Raw genomic sequence first — 21706 nt, 5'->3', positions numbered from 1 at the left:
AAGTCTTAAAACATGAGCAAGCCAATTATAGAAATGTCATATTTGTCTACTATTGAAAAATTAATCAGACATTTCATTCTTGATCAAAATAAGATCATCAAGTACTTCAAAAAGTGTATGGCTAATGGAACTAAAAGTGACTTGGTGCAAACAATTTTTAAATTCATGCATAATCTTTTCATAATATACATTTTCCATAAAATTCAAGAACTTCTGTGTGTACCTATGTGTGTGTACCTACACATACTCTCACACAAATTTAACTAGGGGAAAACAACTGTCTTAATTTGATTCAGTAGATTTAAATGTCACTGAAAAATGTTTGTGCATAATTTATTATCATGTCTTGCTACCCAGAAATAATTTTAGTTCACTCAATGGATCCTTGAATGTCCCTTACAGAAGCTAAATCTCCTTAAGATGGCTATCAATACAGACAATATTTTTATGACAGAGTGAGTGAAAAACCTTCTTCAAGGACAGTTTTACCCTTTATAACACAGTAGAAGCAAATAGTGTTATAGACAAAATAAGGCTACTTCTGATTTTTAACACTTCTGGTTAAATTAAATAAAGCATTGATACTTTTTAAAAAAAAAATTTGTCATTTATTTACAAGTACAGCCACAAAACAGTTCTTAAAATTAGCAAGGCTTAAAAACCTCTTTAATGAAACATAAAGGCTGATGACAGCACCACAATAATCAAGCTAATACTTACATCCTTTTGTGTTACTTCACCATGGCTTTTTCCACATCTCCAATTCAACTTTCTAGAGCCCACTGGATCAGCCCATGTATAAAACACTGCTTTTCCAGGAGGAAGGGAATCTTCTATTTCACTAAGGGAGCTGACATAAGTAGCAAAAAGACGCATTAAATTAAGCATAATATAAAAAAATTACAAAAATAATATTTTATTAATTCTTAGCCTAATAATTGAAGTCTATGAAAGTTCTGATTGACACTAGACCAATTCTGTCTGTACACAGTCACATAAAGGTTCTCTAAGGTAATAATGAGACTATTTTAAGAGAAATTTCCCACTTAGGAAATGAAGGTCTTAAAGTGTTTTGAAAGTATTTTGTCAATTTTTGTTTTAATTCAAATTAAATATGGAAAAACTTATCCAACCACTTTATATTACTTGTAAAAATCTAAGACAATTCAGTTGGTAATCATTTTTAAAGCATTGGTTTTACTGTAACCAAAATGATACAGTTCAATTATTTTTAAATAATCTTAATACATGGGATATAAATCTAAGAAATTCAACTGACTCACAAAAAGATTCTCAGGAAGAGAAACCATAACAAGACATTATAAACAAAAGAAATGACAAATTGCTTTTCTGAGCTGAACAAGGAGTTTACCCCACAGATCAGACTTCACTTTGTGGAGATCTAAGATGGCTGAATAGTGAGAGGACACACTGAATTCAGCCACAGAAAGGTAACAAAAAAACCCGAAGGACCATGTTCCCAGGGATCTGACAGAAATTTTCAGCAGCGAAGTGATAGAACAGAATAGCGACTCTGTCACAGTGAGGCAAGAGGACAGACATGCCGCCCCAGCCAGCCACTCTACCTGCCTACCTCGCATCCACACAGCTAGCTGGGAATTGTCATATACCAAAGACAAGGTACGACAGAGATGCTGTGGTGCCTGGCCACCAGCATCTTTAACTGAGAAATAATTCCACAATCTCCCACTGACTTCCAGTTCTCCCTGGGGAGCCGATTCAGGTCTTAGCCTACTTTGTTCTTAAAAGGGAACTTAGTACCCTCTCCAACCCTCCCAAAATGCCAGTCTCAATTGGGTGTCAGTCCTGACTGAACTGTGCTTTGATTCAGTAGACAGCAAGCAATCACCAGAAGCAAATAGAGAAAGTCAGGGTGCTTTACAGAAGAGAGCAGACCCCCCTGCATCCTGCAGGTGTGGTAGTTCTGGGTGTAAGCCCTGGCTGGAGTTGCACTAACTCCAGATAATCCAGGGGGTTCCCCTCAGCTTCTTGGGGCTACCATCAGCAGCAGTCCATTAAAAAATTGGAACCCAACCTGAGGAAGTCCCCTTAGTACTTCCTAGCTCACAGTACTGGAGAACCCAGGCACAAACCCCAGAATCACCCTTGCATATATCAGGAAACCTATGGACAGTTCCATCTGTGCCCTGCATAACCAAAGCTGTTGATGTTAGTATTACAGCCTACAGAGGAGAAACCACAGCCACTTATAGTATTTGGAATGTCTTAAGGCATTGTTGTGCTTGAGGCAGGTGGTTACCACCATTCCCCAAAATCTGGCTGCCACCCCTCAGAGATCTAGATAATGACTGCCCTGTATACTGCAACACCGGGACCATAACAATCAGTACTAATTCCCTCAAACTCACTGGAATCTACCAGTTAGAACTTAGGGAAATACCCACTAGCATTCCACCTCTCTGACCCATACCTGTCAGTGTAAAATCTCCTGTATACCTTGCAGTCACCCAAAGGAGTGGAGCAGGGTTCAGTGTATACCCGGTAATCCTGTGATTATAGTTTTTGGTATTATAAACCCCAGCACTAGTCACACACTCCTAGTAGGACCTGGTGGAAATCCCCCATTCACAACACAGTCACAGAGTACCAGCTATTGGGGCCATAAGCCCAAGCATCACTCAGCATTGCCTATGAAACAAAGGGAAAGCCATCTTTATGTCTCTGGGCACCAAGAATGAGGACTTGACTGTCATAATCTCTATTACGCTTGACACGTAACTCTCTAGGGACTGAAGATATATACCTTAGGAAGCCCACATTCACCTCAAAGTCACACTTCTACCCTGATGAACTGCCATAGAGCTGACCACTATGTTACTTAAAGATACATCTAATGTTGACTAAAGCAAAATAAATCACTCAGAAGTTACACTTCTGGCTTAATTAGAATCAAAGCCAAAGCAACAAGCTAAGTGACACCTTGCATCCCATCTAAACCATAAACTCTTCAAACAAAACCTACTCCATAAAGAAGGGACTACTACATGGAATGCACAGATATCAATGTAGGAACACAGGAAACATAAAGCAGCTAGGTGGCGTGACACCTCCAAAAGAACATTTTAATTCTCCAAAAATTGATCCTGAACTGCAGGGACTGTATAAAATGCCCGAAATAGAATTTGAAACATTCACTAATGAGACAGAAATCACTGAAAAAAAAAAATTAGAGGTGAAATCCTCAAACAAGAAAATAAAAAAATAAGAGCTTCAACAGCAGAACAGACCAAGAAGAGGAAAGAATCTCTAATATGAAGGAAAAAAATTTTTAAATAGCCCAATTAGACAAGACATAAAAAGAATTAAGAAAAAAGACTGTATGTAATATGGGATATCATTAAGTGACAAAATATTCCTATTATAGGGATTCCTGAAAGAGAAGAGAAGGAAAAAAGCATTGAGATCCCACTAAATGAAATAATAGTTGAAAATTTTCCAAGTTCTGAAAGATACGGACATCCAGATACAGGAAGCTCAAACTAACCCAAGTAGATTCAAAAAGAACTTTGCCAAGGCATACTACAGCCAGACTGTAAACAGTCATGGACAAAGAATCCTACAGACAGTATGAGAAAAGCATCAAGTTATATATAAAGGAAAATCAGTTAAGACTGATTTCCAGGCAGAAAACCAAGAAGTCAGAGAGAGAGAGAGTGGGATGACATATTCAAATTCTTAAAAATTTCCAAACAAAAATATTATTATAAAGCGAAGTTATCCTTTAGAAGTGAAAGCGAAATACAGTATTTCCCAAATAAGCAAAAATTGAGACAACTGAGTGCCACCAGACCAGCCTTACAAGAAATTCTGCAGGAATCCTACATTAGAAGTCAGCAACAGGAGTCACTGTGTACTTACATCCCATGTGGGATCTGTCCTTAATGTGTTGTCTAATGTGCAGTGATGCTATAACTAGTACCGAAACAGTATTTTTACACTTTGTGTTTCTGTGTGGGTACAAACTGATGAGATCTTTACTAATTATATACTGAATTGATCTTCTGTATATAAAGATAATTGGAAATGAAAAAAAAAAAAAACAAAACCTGGTGTTAAATTGGAAATGGCATAGAAAGTTAATTTTTTAAAAAAATATTATGTAGGATCTCTGTCTTTAATGTGCTGTACACTGTTATTTAATGCTATAACTAGTATTCCAACAGTATTTTTTTCACTTTGTGTTGCTATATGGGGGCAAACTGTTGAAATCTTTACCTAATATATACTAAACTGATCTTCTGTATATAAAGAGAATTGAAAATGAATCTTGATGTGAATGGAAGGGGAGAGGGAGCGGGAAAGGGGGGGAGGGTTGCAGGTGGGAGGGTAGTTATGGGAGGGGGAAAGCCATTGTAACCCATAAGCTGTATTTTGGAAATTTATATTCATTAAATAAAAGTTTAATAAATGGAAAAAAAAAGAGCAAAATAAAAACACAGCAAGTACAAAAAAGAATAAAAATAACAGATTGCCTGTTGATTTCCCTTCAGCAACACCATTATTAGTATGTAAGAATGCTACCACATTTTAATGTTAATTTTATATCTTGCAGTTTTACTGAATTAGCTTAATAATTCTAATAGTATTTTGGTGGAGGGCTTTGATTTTTCTGTGTATAAAATCATATTATCTTCAAAGATGGACATTTTTATTTTCTCCTTTCCAATTTAGATGCCCTTTGTTTCTTTTTTGTTTATAACTGCTATTGCTATGACTTCCAATACTATATTGAGTAAAAATCGTGAAAATGGGCATCCTTTTCTTATTCTAAGTCTTTGGGGAAATTCTTTCAGCTTTTAGCCATTCAGTGTGATATTGGCTGTATGTTTCTTATATTACGGCCATTATTATGTTATATTATGCTTAATTGTTGAGCGTTTTTATCTAGAAGAGATGTTGAATGTTATCAAATATTTTTCTGCATCTGCTAAAATAAATGTATTTGTTTGTTCTTCAAAAAAAAAAAAAAAAAAGAAGTAAACATCATGAAAACAAATGATACTACCAAAGCCACCAACACAGCTGGTACACTCAACAACCAATCAATGAAATGACAGGCATTCACTCTTACCTATTAATACTAACTTTGAATGTAAATAGTTTAAATTCACCAGTGAAAGAATTAAGTTCACTGAATGGATGAACAAACCAATAATCAACTATATGCTTCCCACAAGAAACTCACTTCACAAGTAAAGATACACAAAAAAGATAAACAAAAAAAGTAAAGATACATAAAAGTGAACTGCTGGAAATAGATACAGCAGGGAAATGGAAATCAAAAACAAGTAGAAAAGAGACAACCAAGATAAAACAGACTTTGGTATAAAGAAGAACCTTAAATATTGATAAAAATATTCAGCAAGAAGATGTAAGAATCATAAACATATATAGGTATCTAACACTTAATCATCTATATATATATATAGCAAATACTATCAGACTTAAAAGGAGGCACAGACTAATACAATAATAGTGGGAGACTTCCACACCCCTCATCATTAAAGGACAGATAATGGAGGGAGAAAATCAAAAAAGATAAATCAGAGTTGAATCATTATATTAAGCAAATGGACATAACATATCTATAGAATATTTCACCCAACAGTTACAGAATACATATTCTTTTCATCAGCACATGGAACATTCTCTAGGCTACTCCATATGTTAAGCCACAAATAAAGTCTCAGTAAATTTAAAAAGAATGAAATCATGCCATATACCTTCTCAGAACAAAATGGGATAAAACTAAACAACAAGAACAATAGAATATTTATTGATACATGGAAATTAAACAACATGCTACTAAACAAATAGTAGGTGATTGGGAGAAATTAAAAAAGTTAAAAAAAACTTTCTTGAAATAAATTAAAATTAAAATACATCATATCAAAATCTATGGGATGCAAAATCAGTATTAAGAGGGAAGTTTATAGCATTAAGTGCTTATATTAAAAAAATAGAAAGATCTCAAATAAATGATCTAATGATGCATCTTGAGAACTTAGAAAAACAGGACTGAAACCAAACCAAAATTAACAGGAGGCAAGAAATAAGGATCAGAGCAGAAATAAATGAAATTGAAACTAAAAAAAAACCACACACACACACAAAAGATCAACAAAAGTTGGTTGTTTGAAAAAATAAATAAAACAGACAAATCCTGTTTAACCAGAATAACAAAGAAAAAAAGAAAAAAAATTCAAATAAAATTAGAGATAAAAAAAGGAGACATTACAACTGACATCACTGAAATACAAGGATGGTAAGAAACCATGATGAACAACTTTATGCTATAAGAAATTGGAAAACTTTGGGTGTCAGGAAATACAGAATATCATCCAAGGCATATCTGTGCAAAATATTTAGAACTTTAAAAATAGACATATGAAAACCCTTATAAACTTTTAGGAAAATCATAATAGCCAAAAAGAGAATTAAAAATTAATTTAAAAAATACTACAAAAAGTGAGAGAGGTCAAATACAAAATAGAGAATCAAACAGGAGTTACTATGCATGCCGAATAAAACATTCTGTCAAAGAATATGCCTCAGCACTGAGCCCCGATTAAATTAGCTCTTCTGTTATCTAGAATGCTACCCATCTATGTACCATGCTTGAGAAAATTAAGAAATAGTTGCTTAAATAAATTACTGTTGTCTTAATTCTGTGAACACTGGTTGAGAAAGGCTAGGTGAGGTATTTGAGTTCAAGGAGAAATGAGAAATCCTTTGTATTTGCTTTTGTCAGTTTTAATCAATTGGTTTGCAATGGTCTGAAGTACTTCCTTTCCTAATGCATATATTGAATCTTAATTGCCAATATGATAGTGTAACAGCTGCGGTCCTTAGGGATCTGCTGGAGGCTGAAGAGCTGTTTTGCTCTTCTGCCATGTGAGGATGCAGCAAGAGATGCCATCTATCAAACACAGAGAGCCTTCACCAGATACTCATCTGTCAGTGACCTGATCTTAGATTTCCCTGTCTCCAAAACTGTGCAGAATACAATTTTGTTGTATACAAACAATGGCGTATAAGGTATTACTGCTATAACTGTCCACAGAGACCAAGACACAATTTTTAGAACATGTCTAATAATAAAAATGTATCTTTTTTCCTTAACATCTTAGACAAATGAAGAGAATGATAGGCAAGGAGAAGTTGTAAATATTTGCTAACCCAGCGCCATCTGTTTGACTTTAATCTATTATTAGAAGTTATACAGTTAACAGAAGTATAAATATAAATCCACTTAAGTAATAGGGGCACCAGCACCTCGGGTTCTAGTCCCAGTTGGGGCGCCAGATTCTGTCCCAGTAGCTCCTCTTCCAGTCCAGCTCTCTGCTGTGGCCCAGGAAGGCAGTGGAGGATGACTCAGGTGCTTGGGCCCTGCACTTGCATGGGAGACCAAGAGGAAGCACCTGGCTCCTGGCTTCGGATCGGCACAGTGTGCCGGCTGCAGTGCACCAGCCGTGGTGGCCATTTGGGGGGTGAACCAACGGAAAGGAAGACCTTTCTGTCTCTCTGTCTTTGTCTCTCACTGTCTGACTCTACCTGTCCAAAAAAAAAAAGGACTGGGGGAAGGGGCTAGTGCTGTTGGCATAGCGGGTTAAAACCCTGGCCTGAAGCACCCGCATCCCTTATGGGCACCGCTTTGAGTCCTGGCTGCTCTACTTCTGATCCAGCTCTCTGCTATGACCTGGGAAAACAGGAGAAGATGGCCCCAAGTCCTTGGGCCCCTGCACCCTCATGCGAGACCTGGAAGAAGCTCCTGGCTCCTGGCTTCAGATCAGCTCTTCTCTGGTCATTGCGGCCATTTGGGGAGGGACCCAGTGGATGGAAGCCTTCTCTCTATTTCTGGCTCTACATCTCTCTGTAACTCTTTCAAATAAATAAAATAAATCTTTTTTTTTTTTTTTTTGACAGGCAGAGTGGACAGTGAGAAAGAGAGAAAGATCTTCCTTTGCTGTTGGTTCACCCCCTAATGGCCGTAGCAGCCGGCGCACCGCGCTGATCCGAAGCAGGAGCCAGGTGCTTCTCCTGGTCTCCCATGCGGGTGCAGGGCCCAAGGACCTCGGCCATCCTCCACTGCACTCGTGGGCCACAGCAGAGAGCTTGACTGGAAGAGGGGCAACCGGGACAGAATCCGGCACCCTGACCGGACTAGAATCCAGGGTGCCAGTGCCGCAGGCAGAGGATTAGCCTATTGAGCCTCGGCGCCGGCCAAAATAAAATAAATCTTTAAAAAAAAAGTAATAGGGGGAAACACACAAAAAGCTCAGACAAAATAAGAAAGTCCAAAAGCCTGGGGCCAAGTAGAGGAACATAAAAATGTGGTATCACAGTAAAGTGAAACAAAGGGTAAGAGCAGTCTTAAAACATCAAGATTTGATTTTGGTCCTAAGGAAGCAGTCCTTTTTCCACATATCCACATATCTCAGAAGAGAAGATCAACTGTTTGGGAAAAAAAAAAAAAAAACCCTGACATTTTCATATTTACATTGTTTAGTTAAAATATGAAAAGTCTCAAGGATAGGCAACATTCATTCACACACTCATAACCAACCCTGATATATTCTTCACCAGATGTAACAATGATCAAGCTTTTGCTATACTTGCTTCAACACTTCAATTTTTTTTTTTTTCTTTGTAAGCATTTACAAGTAAACTTGTTGATATCTAGGCAGCTTTTTCTCTACATACTTGGGTATACATTTTTTGAAAAAACAATGAGACCTAGTTTTTGCCAGCCATGATAACATTTGCAGAGTTTATCCTACATAATATCCAAAAGTCAATGCTTCATTGCTAAAATTGCTAGACGTTGTTAAAATCAAGAGTTACTGTATTTGTAACAATCTTCTTACCTTTGTTTGTACTGAACAAGGTCATCCTTGGTGTCATTTATTAACAGGAATGTAGCTGCTCCATCATGATAATCTGAAAATGTAATAACTGTAGAATGCTCAGCCAAATTAACTTCTGCTATAATACCTCCAAGCTGAAAGAAAAGATAAAAAACATCTTTAATGTGATCCTTCTACAAAGAATATTAACTAGTAACATCTATTGATAAAAATATTTATGACTTAACTTCATTTGAGGCAATGATTTAGAAACAATTCAGGGGAGTGGGCCCTGTGGCACAGCAAGTTAAAGCTGTGACCTGCAGGTGCCAGTTCAAGTCCTGGCTGTTCCACTTCCAATTCAGCTCCTTAATAATGTGCCTAGGAAAGCAGCAGAGGATGGCCCAAGTGCTTGGGCCCCTGCACCCACATGGGAGACCCAGAATAAGATCCTGGCCCCTGGCTTCGGCTTGGCCCAGCCCCTGTTTTTGCAGCCATTAAGAGAGTGAACTACTGCATGGAAGATCTCTCTCACCATCCCCCTTCTTTCTCTAACTCTGCCTCTAAAATAAATAATAAATAAATCTTTAAAAATAAAAAAAATCTAGATCTTATACTGAGTTTGTGGGAAACACAAATGTCAATTATTGTGTGCAGCTAACAGAAATTCTAGATGTAGTATATTCTAGTATTCTAGACAATCTTATTTGTTTTGTATAGTAAGTTGTTTTATATCTGTTTCCTTTTGATAACTTGGCCTTATACAAAAAGAAATGTTCATTTTTGGTGAAAGTGGAAAAAAATCATGAGGTAATCATTGGATAGAAAAAAAACTATTGCTAAGTATATATTATTAGTTTTAGTAATGAGACTCATATTAAAAAACACACTCACCTCATTATCCAGACGTAACAAAATACAATTTTCTTGCTTGTTAAAATATATCCTTTTGGGAGGACCTTCACTCCTTTCTACTTGTATAAGAAGTTTACTAGAAGTATCCTCAGGCCAAAAGGGGATACACTAAAACACATATTACATATTTGTCATAAATACGTCTATGTTTTTATTAAACTCATTATAGAAGACTTAAGATAACTTTAAAATTTTTTTCAACACTTCTTTGGTTACTAGGTTGCTTAGTTAAACAGCTGTAAGCAGTCAACTTAGAGGCCAACAGTTCATGTCCTGGTTGCTCCATTTCTGATCCAGCTCCCTGCTAATGGCCTGGGGAAAACATCAGAAGATGGCCTGTTTGGGCCCCTCGCACCCACATGGGAGACCCTGATGAGGCTCCCGGCTTTGGCCTGTGCAGCCCTGGACGTTAAGGCCATCTGGGGAGGGAACCAGCAGATGGAAACTCTCTCACCCTCTGTCTCTGTAGCTCTTTCAAATAAATAAATCTTTAAACAGCAACAACAACAAACTTAGAAGAGTTGTCATTTGTGAGCACTGTGAGTACAAGCAACAATGGGTGTTAAGTTCACGGGCTAATATAAGTAGAGGGCTGGAGAAGACATAGATCTCATAGATCTATGGCATAGATCTCACAGCAAAGGGCTGAAATCACTAAGTAACAGCTCAGAACTGGGAAGCACATGATCAGTTTAAAACAAGAGTACAATCAGTTCCTGAAAATCATTTGGTAACCAAGCAGAAGTCAAAGAAACACAAATGATGAGTCATCGAAGCAGGGTTAAAAAGCTAGAGAAATATTCGAAGTTCACAGTAGGAAAAGCAATTTGGGGGCCTGTGTTGTGGTGCAGCAGGTATAGCCACAGCCTGCAATGTCAGCATCCTATATGTGCACCAGTTGATGTGTTGGCTGTTCCACTTCCAATTCAACTCCCAGATAATGGCCTGGGGAAGCAGTGGAAGATGGCCCAAGTGCTTAAGCCCCTGCACCCACATGGGAGACCTGGATGAGCTCCTACCACTTGTGGAGTGAACCAGCAGGTGGAAGATCGCTGTTTCCCTCCGGCTTTCTCTGTAATTCTGATTTTTGTATAAACAGATCTTTTAAAAAAAGAGACAAACAATTTAGGTAGCCCACACTGAGGTACAGCAGATTAAGCTGCTGCTTGCAATGCCAGCACCTCATATGAGAACTGATTGGAGTCCTGGATGTTCTATGTCCAATTTAGCTCCTGTTAATGTGCAGAGAAAAACAGCTAAAGATGGCTCAAGTACTTGGATCCCTGCCCCAAAACAGGAGAGCTAGATGTAGCTCTGAGCTCCTGGCTTCCACCTAGCCCAGCTCTGGCCATTGTGGCATCTGGGTAGTGAATCAACAGATGGAAGATCTCTCTCTGCCCCCCCACCCCCCCGTAACTATGCCTTTAAAATAAACTTTAAAAAAATTCTAAAAAAAGAGTGAAAAGATTTGAAATTACATGGAACTTCTAAAAATGAGAAGTATAATTATTCAAATAAAAATTCAGTGGAGCAGGGACAGTGTTGTGGCATGGTGGGTAAAGCTGCTGTTTACAATGCTGGCATCCCAGATGGGTACCTGTTCAAGTCCTAGTTGATTTACTTCCAACCCAGATTTCTGACAATGGCCTGGGAAAACCAAAAGAACATGGCCTAAGTGCTTGGGTCCCTGCACCCAAATGGGAGATCCAGATGGAGTTCCTGTCTCCTGACTTTGGCATGGCCGATCTCTGGCCATTGTAGCCATTTGGGAATTGAACTGGTGATGAAAGATCTCTCTCTCTCCCCGTTTAATTCTTTCAAATAAATAAATAAATCTTTAAAAAAAATTCAGTGTAAGGCTTAAATAGCTTATACATGGTGAAAGTACAAACTTTTGAAAGATATATTCATGTATGTAGCACTTATCCAGAATGCAGCACAGAGTCCAACACAGGGAAAACACAAAAGAGATACTAAGAGACATGCAGGGTAGAATAAGAATGTCTAGCATGTCTCGTTAAAGACCCAGGAGGAGAAAATGGAAGAACAGAAGAAAGGTAATATTTAAAGAAATAGTAGTTGCAAATTTTACAAACATAGGAAGCACATTAATCCACTGATGCATGACTCAAGTATCTTAAGAAGGGCAAATAAAAACTAAAGAAATGTAAGAGGGCAGAAAAAGAAGAAAAACCACCACCCCAAAAAATGACCAAATCACATTATTTTCAACAAAAATGGAAGCCAGTAGACAGTGTGGGAAAATCTATAACCTGATAAAAAATAGAATAAAAAGCTAGAATTAGTGTCAAGAAAAATTTTAAAAGGTGGTAAGAATTTTTACTAATAAACAAAAACTAGTAGTATTTAGCTTCAAAATCAGCTCTAAAGGAAATTCTAAAAGATATATTTAAAAGGTAATGATTCCATAAGGAAGGTTTTTACATGAAAGGAGCAGTGAATAAGAATAGTTAATATTTCTAATTCTAACATTTAGTATCAAAGTTCTCACAAGTAAAATACTCTATCCACCTATAACCCATTTGGAAAACTCTTTTCCACAAGTCTAACAGTAACTGATGGCACAAAATCCAAATTTTACCCCTAAGTTATCCCTGTCTTAACTGTCCTATGAGGCATTTCTTAATATGTTTTCAGGGAAAATCAATGATTCCCTCTTCTTAACTAGTGTTGTGCTGCTGCACTGATTAGTAATTCCTAAGTGTCCTCTTCCCTTATCAAGCTATGCATTCCTAGATGGCAAGGTTCCATTTTTAATAATTAATTATCTAGCGCTTAGTACAAATACTCAACAAAGGTTCTTGGAACTCAAAGTTGGGGAAGGGGAGAGTTAAAACATTACATAATGATTTATATAACTAAATATAAGCAGAAAAGAGAATCCAAAGAGGTACATTTTTGAAATTCATCTACCCACCTGCTCCAAATCGAGAGACAGCCATTTTTCATGTCCTTCTTCAGCTACTGATATACGATATCTGCTTTTGTTTTTAATCATGTAAAAAGGTGTAAATGTCACAATTCTAGTAATGTTAAAACTACTGAGGTCTATAGTGACACCAACCTAAGGGGAAAAATTAGTTAAAAAATATTATACTAGCATAGAATCCTTACAAATTTTAACAGTCAACAGAAATTTCAGATAAAAGTTTCTTAATGAGCATAGAGTAAACTCACTCACTTGGTACTCCATTTTCAGTCCTTTACATTTAACAGCTCCATGACTACCAACAGTGTCAATTGAAAATTGATCTGACAACTCACTATCTGTTACCATAAGCTGAACCTAGGAAAAAATAGTTCAATATATTATAATATACAAACACTTAAAACTGTCTGCTTAAATAATTTAATTTTTTGCATAAATTAAATATTATATTAATAGTATACCTCAATGCTAACCTTTTTAACCTCAAATATTTAACAAATGCTATTTCTACCAAGTTTCATAATATTTTGTTCAGAATCCTAAAAACTAAAAAGGAATGACAAATAGCTAAACAAAAGTGAAAGAAGGAGGGACCGGCACTGTGGCACAGCAGGTAAAGCCACCACCTGCAGTACTGGCATACAATATGGGTGCCAGTTCAAGTCCTGGCTGCTTCACTTCTGATTTAGCTCTCTGCTAATGTGCCTGGGAAAGCAGTGAAGGATGGTCCAAGTCCTTGGGCCCCTGAATGCATGTGGGAGATATGGAAGAAACTCCTGGCTCCTAGCTTCGGATTGGCACAGCTCCAGCTGTGGCAGCCTTTTGAGGAGTGAGCCAGTAGATGGAAGACCTCTCTCTCTCTCTCTCTTTCTCTGCCTCTCTGTAACGCTACCTTTCAAATAAATAAATAAATCTTTTTAAGAAAAAGTCAAAGAAAGAAAAAATGTTACATACCTTATTATTATTAAAAAAGTGGTTTGGCTGAAAAGAAAAGAGAACTGGCTTTTTATAATTAGGTGGATGCTTTCGATGAATTCCATCTGCTTTGTATTGTAACATTCGATCAGTTTTATTGACCATCCAGTAGGGACTATGAAACGCCACAATTGTCTGACCAGTATTGTAAGTCATGTGGATAGCAATATCTAAATCAGTTTTTTCTATTTCTGTAACACATGTAAAGTTGATGAAACTGATGTCTTGCTGATTAGGTTTTATGTGATATTCACTTTTCCAATCATGATTAAGATAGTCAAGTAATTTTAAATGTAGCTTGGCTTTATCCAACTGTACAGTACAGATCTGGGCGGAGTGTCCTTCATTTAGAGTAAAAACTGTATTTTCAATCCCCTGTAAAAAAAAATACATTAAATATAAAAAAGTTTCAGAATAAGATGCTCCAAATTCTATTAATTATTCCAAATGCTACAAAAAACCTCCTTGTAAAACTTGTGGTAACTAAAGACTTATATTCAAGTTCTATCGCTGTAAGCCATGGTAAACCTATATGATCTAAATAACCTATTCCAAAGGGCTTCTGTAAGGATAGTAAATAACAGAAGTGGAACTCCACTGGAAACTGGAAACATAAAACACTGTAATTAGAATAAAACTACAAGAAAAGTCCTAACCACTGATGATTTCAGTATTGAGAATAAAATAATGAAAAATGTAGTAGAAAGTAATAATACAAAATAAGTAAACCTACTACCTCCCATTCTTGATTTAAAAAAAAAACAACTTTTTTTTTTTTTAAATATTTATCTGAAAGGCAGAGTCGCAAAGAGAAAGAGAAGAAGAGACAGAGAGATAAACAGATCTCCCATCTGCTGTTCACTTCCCAAATGGATGCAATGGTTGGGGCTGGGCCAGGCTGAAGCCAGGAGCCTGGAGCTTCCCACATGGGTAGCAGGGGCCCAAGCACGTGAGCCATCCTCAGCTTTCCCAGGTACATTAGCAGGGAGCTAGATCAAAAGTGGAATAGCCAGGACTCAAACCAGCACCTATATGGGACATTGGCACCACAGGTGGTGGCCTCACTCACTACACCACAGCACTCCCCCCACCCCATTTACTTATTTTATTTGAAAAGAGAGAGGAGAGAGGAGAGAGAGAGAGAGAAGGCAAAGATCTCTCATTTACTGGTTCATTCTGCAAATGTCCACATTAGCTTGGGCTGAGCTAGGCCAATGCCAGGAGCTTGAGATTCAATCAGGGTCTCCCACATAGGTGACAGGTATCTATGTGCTTGAGCCACCATGGTACCCATTAGCAGGAAGATGCAATCAAGATTGAAACCAGGACTTGAACCCAGCACTCAGACATGAAATGTGGGCAGCCCAAGTGACATCTTAACCAGCAAGTCAAACACTCGCCCTGCATTCTTGATTTTCAATGATCCCTTCACTGATTTCCAAGCACTGCTGATATCTAATGTACCTCTCAAAATTAATTCACTTCTCTCTACCCACACCTCCATTACCATAACTGATGTCACTATGACTTTCTCAGTTTTATACTCTCCTAATCACATTTGTCCTCTCTAGTTCCTTCTCCAATACCACACTTGAATTGTCTTTCTGAAAACTGATCATATCCCTTGGAAACTGGCAGACTGTGATCCCTAAAAGCATCAAATTAAAAGTTGACGGAAATCAAATCAAATCCAAATCCAAATCCAAATCAAAGTTGAGGAAATGGAATTGTTTATAGACAGTGTACATGGGTAGCTTGCCAGTTTTTCCAGTATCTCTCTTCTGGGCCATTCCTATTATTGTAACATTGCATTTTCTTCATCTTAAGATTTTAAGCTAATTAAAGCAAAAAATGTTATTGATTTTTCACATGTTAAATAATATTCCAGAGAATTATGAAGTTGATGGTGGTGTTAAAGGGATTAAATAGATGGTAACCATGTGCCAGTTAATCACTGTTGCAAATTGTTAATCATTATGATAATCTGCCACTTAGACAGAAAATACTTTTAAACAGTAAATGTTAACAACCCCCTTCCAAAAAATATTAGAAAAGTGTAAACATATTTGTACAATAATATTCAAAGCAAAGTAAATCTATAATAGACTATACTGCAGAATTATTTTAATTCACTTACTAAGCTTGATACATGAAATATTTACATAAAATCTTAAGAAGGAGAAATTCTATGTCATAACAAACAGAAGCAAGATCGCTTATAGTACAACAATAAGGAAGCAATAAAAGCAACCTTATAGGATACATAATCCTTTTAGAGAATTAGCATTAAAAGAATATAACATGATGCAGCAGGATTTTTTTCATTTAAATCCAGAATATAAATGTTTTTACAATAATAATGTTCATACTGTTATCAAAAGTTAATATCCATCCTTTAAACATGGTATAAGAAATACATAGAGCACAGAAAAGACTGAAAAATTTATCTTCTAAATCTGAACCGGTATCTTTAGATTGTGTGATTACGAGCATTTTTATTATCTCTATTTTCTAAATTACTAATAGGACTATATATTACCTAATAGTTTATTTTTAATTTATTTCAAAGAGCAAGAGAGAGAGAGAGAGAGAAAGAAAATAGAGAAAAACAGAGACCTCCCTCCCATCTCCGGGTTCAGTTGCCAAAATGTCTGGAACTGACAGGACCAGGCCAGTCAAAGACAGGACCTGAAAAGTGAATCCAGGTCTCCCATGTGTGTGGCAGGGACTCAAGCACTTCAGCCATCACCTACCGTCTCCTAGGGTGTGCCTTAGCAGGAAGCTGAAATTGGAAGTGGAGCCAGGACTTGAATTTAGCCACTTTGTCCCAAGGCATCTCTAGCAGTCTTAACCACTATGCTAAAGGTTGGCACCAATTTTTCTAACAGTATATCACATTTGTGCATGTAATTTATATTGAACTTAGTGGTCAGATTTTGTTGTTAAATCAGTAGAAAATGTTTCCCTTGAAATTATTTTTATACATCATAACAAACATTTCTTTCCCATTAGAAGAATATCTATACTATTATATAAGTATTATAATTTTTAAAAATATTTTATTGGTCATAGTTTTAAATAAATAAAGCTACAAAATCAAAGATAGGAAGATAAAATATTCCAGAATACCTCTACATAATAAGCAATTTTGTAAGGAAGAAGATTTCGGAGTAGAATAGGTGGCCACAAATGCAGTACGTATGGTAAGTCCCAATCATATTCTGAATACACCGACAGAGATGTCAAGTTATCTTTTTCTGGGACAATATTAATAATAAATAACTTCTTAGAAGGGTTTATAGATCTGCACTTCTTCTTCAGAAGAGCTCCATCATTTTTTATAATTTCTTCAAAGTCAATTCCTTCACACTTTTGATAGTCTACATCTTCCGGTTTCAGAAAAAGCAGTGATCTGTATAAAAGATTAAACAACACACTTTAAAATGCTTTAAAATGAAAAGTTATTATTATAGCCTCCTAATAATAAAATTATGTCCTTCCATTATATTGTAATAATTTTAAAATATTTTCATATAGATTTTAGAAATAGGTTTTATATATAAATATCATCTTCCCTTTCTGCAGACTAATCAAGTTACGTTTTGTTTGAGAGGAGAATTTTTTCTTGCTAACTTACCACCTTAAAAGCATGTTTATAGGCAAATAACTGGTTCTTAGAGAAGACACATAACTGCATCAATCATATATGCAAAGCAAATTGCATAGAAACTATCTGTGACATATATTTAACTTAAAGAAATTGGTTTCTTGGATATATGCTCCTAAAAGGACAAGGAATGGAACAAAAAATTCTAAAAATAATCACCAGCTTTCCAAAGCTAAGCAAAGGAAAGCTTTCACAGATATTCCACTGAAATGTAGAGCACAGATGCAGAGAAGAGGTTATAAGAAAATGATGACAAAACGGGTACCGCAAATGACTTTACACTTGAATATCACATTCTTTGTTTAGATTTCAACGATATTTTCAAGTTCAATAATTTTCAAAAGATTTACGTATTTAAAAGGCTGACTGACGGAGGTAGGGAGAGAGAGCGAGAGAGGGAAAGGGATGGGGGGGGGGAGAGAAAGAGAGAGAGACACAGGTATCTTCGATCCACTGGTTCACTCTCCAAATGCCTGCAACAGCCAGGGCCAGGCCGGGTTGAAGCCATGAGCTAGGAACTCTGTACAGAGATTTCCTATGTGAGTGGCAGGAAACCATGTACTGGGGTCAACATTTGTTGCCTCTCAGATACTTTAGCAAAAAGCTAGATGGGCATAGTAGCTTAAAGTCAAATCAAACACTCTGATATGGAACATAGACATCACAAACAGCAACTTCAGCCGTTGCACCCCAACACCTGCCCCCAAGGTTTAATAATGTTTTTCAAAAAAATTACTTATTTGAAAGTCAGAGTTATGGAGATGAAGAGACAGAGAGATCTTACATCTGCTGGCTCACTCTCAAAATGGTCTCATCGGCATGGCAGGTGGCAGCTTACCCCACTATACCACAACCTAAGCCCGAGCTTTAATAATTTTTTTAACCTAAGCTGCGTCCAAGAATAAGCAATTAAGGATTTTTTTCTAAGAAATGGGAAAAGTATCTGAATAGACATTTCTGAAAAGAAGAAATATAAATGGCTAACCAATCATGAAAAAATGATCCATTATCTTGAGTTGATTAGAGAAATGTAAATACCACAATGAGCTATCGCTTCATTGTGGTCACAAAAGCTATTATTAGGAAGACAAAAAAAAAATTCTGCTGAGAATATATGTAAAAGGGGACGCTTATACACTATTGGTGGGAGACCCAGAAGAAGCTCTTGGTTCCTGGCTTTGGCCTGGCCCAGCACTGGCTGTTGCAGCCATTTGGGGAGTAAACTAATGGATGGAGGATCTCTCTCTCTCTCTCTCTCTCTCTCTCCTTCTTTCTCTGTATCTCTTTTTGCTTTCAATTATGTGAGTAAATCTTTAAAAAATTTTCAAAGTTTTTTTATATTTTAAAATCTAATCAACCATGATTGTGAAACTGTTCCTTATAAATATCAGATCTCTATCCCTCATTTTCATAAGCTCAGATTCTTAAATTTTAAATAGATACTATATTTTTTGTAATGATATCTGACAGTGCCTTACATTTGCTAGATTGAACACTGAACCCTCCATACTCACTTCTCAGTGCCTCCTTTCTCAATGACTTTCAGCTACAGGCAAAAAAAAATATTAGACATTTCTTTCTCCCTTGAACAAAATGCATAATTGAGTGTCCATTTCTAGTGTGTCTTCATTTTTTAAGATTTTTTTTTTTAATTTATTTGACAGATACAGTTAGACAGTGAGAGAGAGAGAGACAGAGAGAAAGGTCTTCCTTCCGTTGGTTCACCCCCCAAATGGCCACTACAGCCAGAGCTACGCCGATCTGAAGCCAGGAGCCAGGTGCTTCCTCCTGGTCTCCCACATGGGTGCAGGCGCCCAAGCACTTGGGCCATCCTCCATTGCCTTCCCGGGCCACAGCAAAGCTGGACTGGAAGAGGAGCGGCCGGGACTAGAACCCGGTGCAGTGGATTAGCCAAGTGAGCCACAGCGCCGGCCTCTCTAGTGTGTCTTCTAACAAACTACAACAATTAATTGAGGAAACTTTTATTCTCCAATAGAGTTCAATCTGCATGGAAGAGATTACTTTCAATAACAGATTAATAACATTGAATAATAATACTTATGATATTAAGGCAATAATTATGAGTAGCTCATCATTAGTATCTTATCAATCTTCCCTTAAAACAAAATATTTTGGGGCCAGTACTGTGGTATAGCAAGTAAAGCCACCACCTGCAGTGCCAGGATCCTGTATGGACACTGGTTTAAGTCCTGGCTGCTCTACTTCCAATCCAGATCTCTTTTAATGCTTCTGAGAAAGCAGAAGATGACCCAGGTGCTTGGGCCCCTGTACCCACTTGAGAGACCCAGAAGAAGCTCCTGGCTCCTGGCTTTGGCTTGTTCTAGCCCAGGCCACTGAGGGCATACAGGGAGTGAACCAGCTACCTTTGTCTCTGTAACTTTGCCTGTTAATTAACTAAATAAATAAATCTTAAAAAAAAAAAAACAAAACACAAAAACCATAACATTTTATATCAACTTTAACCTAATTACTTTAAGTCTTCAAGATTAAAGCAGTATATATTTCAATATATATTATAAATCTATCCCTGAACAGTTAACAGATAAATGTGTAGATAAAACCATACATTTTCAGGGCAAGTGCTGTGGTTGTGGTAGGCTAAGCCTCTGCCTGTGGCTCTGGTATCCTATATGGGCGCCAGTTTGTGTCCCGGCTGTTCCTCTTCTGATCTAGCTCTCTGCCTATGGCCTGGGAAAACAGTGGAAAATGGCCCTAGTGCTTGGGCTCCTGCACCAGAATGGGAAACCCTGAAGAAGCTCCTTGCTCCTGGCTTTGGATTGGCACAGTTCCAGCCATTGTAGCCATTTGGGGAGTGAAACAGTAGATGGAAGATCTTCTCTCTATCTCTCTTCTCTCTATGTATAGCTCTACCTCTCAAATAAATAAAATCTTAAAAAAATACATTTTGTTTTTTAAAGGAGTTTCAAAAACATTATATTATAAAACCTTTGAAAAATTGCTTCATAATATATAAATCCAGAAACTACCAGTAATAGACATTTTAAAGTTTAGGAACATATATAATTATGGTTATATTGCAAGCACATACTAATTTACCAATAGAAGAATACATAATTTACATGGTATAAATTAAGAGCATCAAATTTTCAAAAAAAGAATAACTGAAATGGCCTGAAGCCTACATAAAACACATGTGATAGCAACAAGGCAGATCTGATCAAAGTTTTATAATTTAAGGACAAGATTCTACATAGAATCAAGCAACTAAAAATTCTATATGAGATCTCAGAGCAAATAAGATAAAAGAAAAAAATACCGGTAAGAAGCTAATGGTATGTTGAATTCATCTTCAGGGGAAGCAGTTCCCAATAATGTGTCTCCTTCATAAACAGAGATTGGGACTGAAAAGTGATTTCTAACCTGAGAAAGATAACAGTATCATAAATCTAAGACCTTGAAGACATTTAAAAACAACATACATCCATTTAAATATTCTAACAAAGGAACCATCAGACAATATTCATCTTGCTCATATAAATTATAAGAAACAAACAGTATTTATCCTAACAAATATAGGCAAAGTTTCAGTTTTACAGAAAAGGGATCTGAAAGGAGCTGGAGTTGAGGCACAGCAAGTTAAGCTGCCACCTACAACACCAGCATCCCATGTAAACACCAGTTCAGGTCCTGGCTGCTTTACTTCTGATCCAGCTGCCTGCTAATATACCTGTGAAAACAGCAGAAGATGGCCCAAGTGTTTGGTCTCCTGCCATCCCCATGGGAGACTAGGATGGAATTCCAGACCTCTGGCTTTGGCCTAGACTAGCTTAGAGGCCATTTAGGAAGTGAACCAGTGGATCAAAGATGTCTCTCTCACTCTCATTCTGTAAATCTGCCTTTCAAATAAATAAATCTTTAAAAACAAAAAACAGTGAAAATATCTCAAAAATGGAATTTTAAACATCAAAGAGGAGAATAATAGTGTCTTCTTGACTTTGGAATAGGGACTAATTTGTTTATAGACATGCCTGTTAAGAAGAATACTACAAATAATTCTACAAATTCCACAAAAATTCTATAAAAATACCACAAATAATAAACATACTACAAAAATTCTAAGAAAAATTTAAATATTTATATGACAAAAATAAATATCAGGTCACAAGCTGGGGAATGTCTAAAATAAATCTAACAAAAGCTTTATAGCTTAGCACACACAAAAATCCTGCAATTAACAGGAAATTGAGAAATGCATTTGAGCAGGGAATGGGAAATAAACGGAAGCGAAAAACTAAATGACCAATAAATAGCTGGAAAGACATTCAACAT

The 21706-nt window shown here is 36.8% G+C and overlaps 1 protein-coding gene across 3 annotated transcripts in view; it reads right to left on the bottom strand.

Moving 5' to 3' along the window:
• Positions 1 to 21706, bottom strand: part of VPS13A (vacuolar protein sorting 13 homolog A) — a 254299-nt gene that overhangs the window by 58907 nt on the left and 173686 nt on the right. For all 3 annotated transcript variants that reach the window (XM_062208443.1, XM_062208441.1, XM_062208442.1), the window contains exons 46-53: positions 20694 to 20797; positions 16858 to 17140; positions 13708 to 14103; positions 13006 to 13110; positions 12742 to 12888; positions 9783 to 9911; positions 8910 to 9043; positions 721 to 850 (exon numbers count right to left, since the gene is read on the bottom strand). In XM_062208443.1, coding sequence (XP_062064427.1) covers positions 721 to 850; positions 8910 to 9043; positions 9783 to 9911; positions 12742 to 12888; positions 13006 to 13110; positions 13708 to 14103; positions 16858 to 17140; positions 20694 to 20797 — 1428 coding nt within the window. The remainder of the gene's footprint in view (positions 1 to 720; positions 851 to 8909; positions 9044 to 9782; positions 9912 to 12741; positions 12889 to 13005; positions 13111 to 13707; positions 14104 to 16857; positions 17141 to 20693; positions 20798 to 21706) is intronic.

The sequence above is a fragment of the Lepus europaeus genome, chromosome 12 (genome assembly GCF_033115175.1).
Source record: "Lepus europaeus isolate LE1 chromosome 12, mLepTim1.pri, whole genome shotgun sequence".
Classification (NCBI taxonomy): domain Eukaryota; kingdom Metazoa; phylum Chordata; class Mammalia; order Lagomorpha; family Leporidae; genus Lepus; species Lepus europaeus.
Note: the sequence above shows the minus strand (reverse complement) of the source record. Positions and strands in the feature narration are given on the sequence as shown.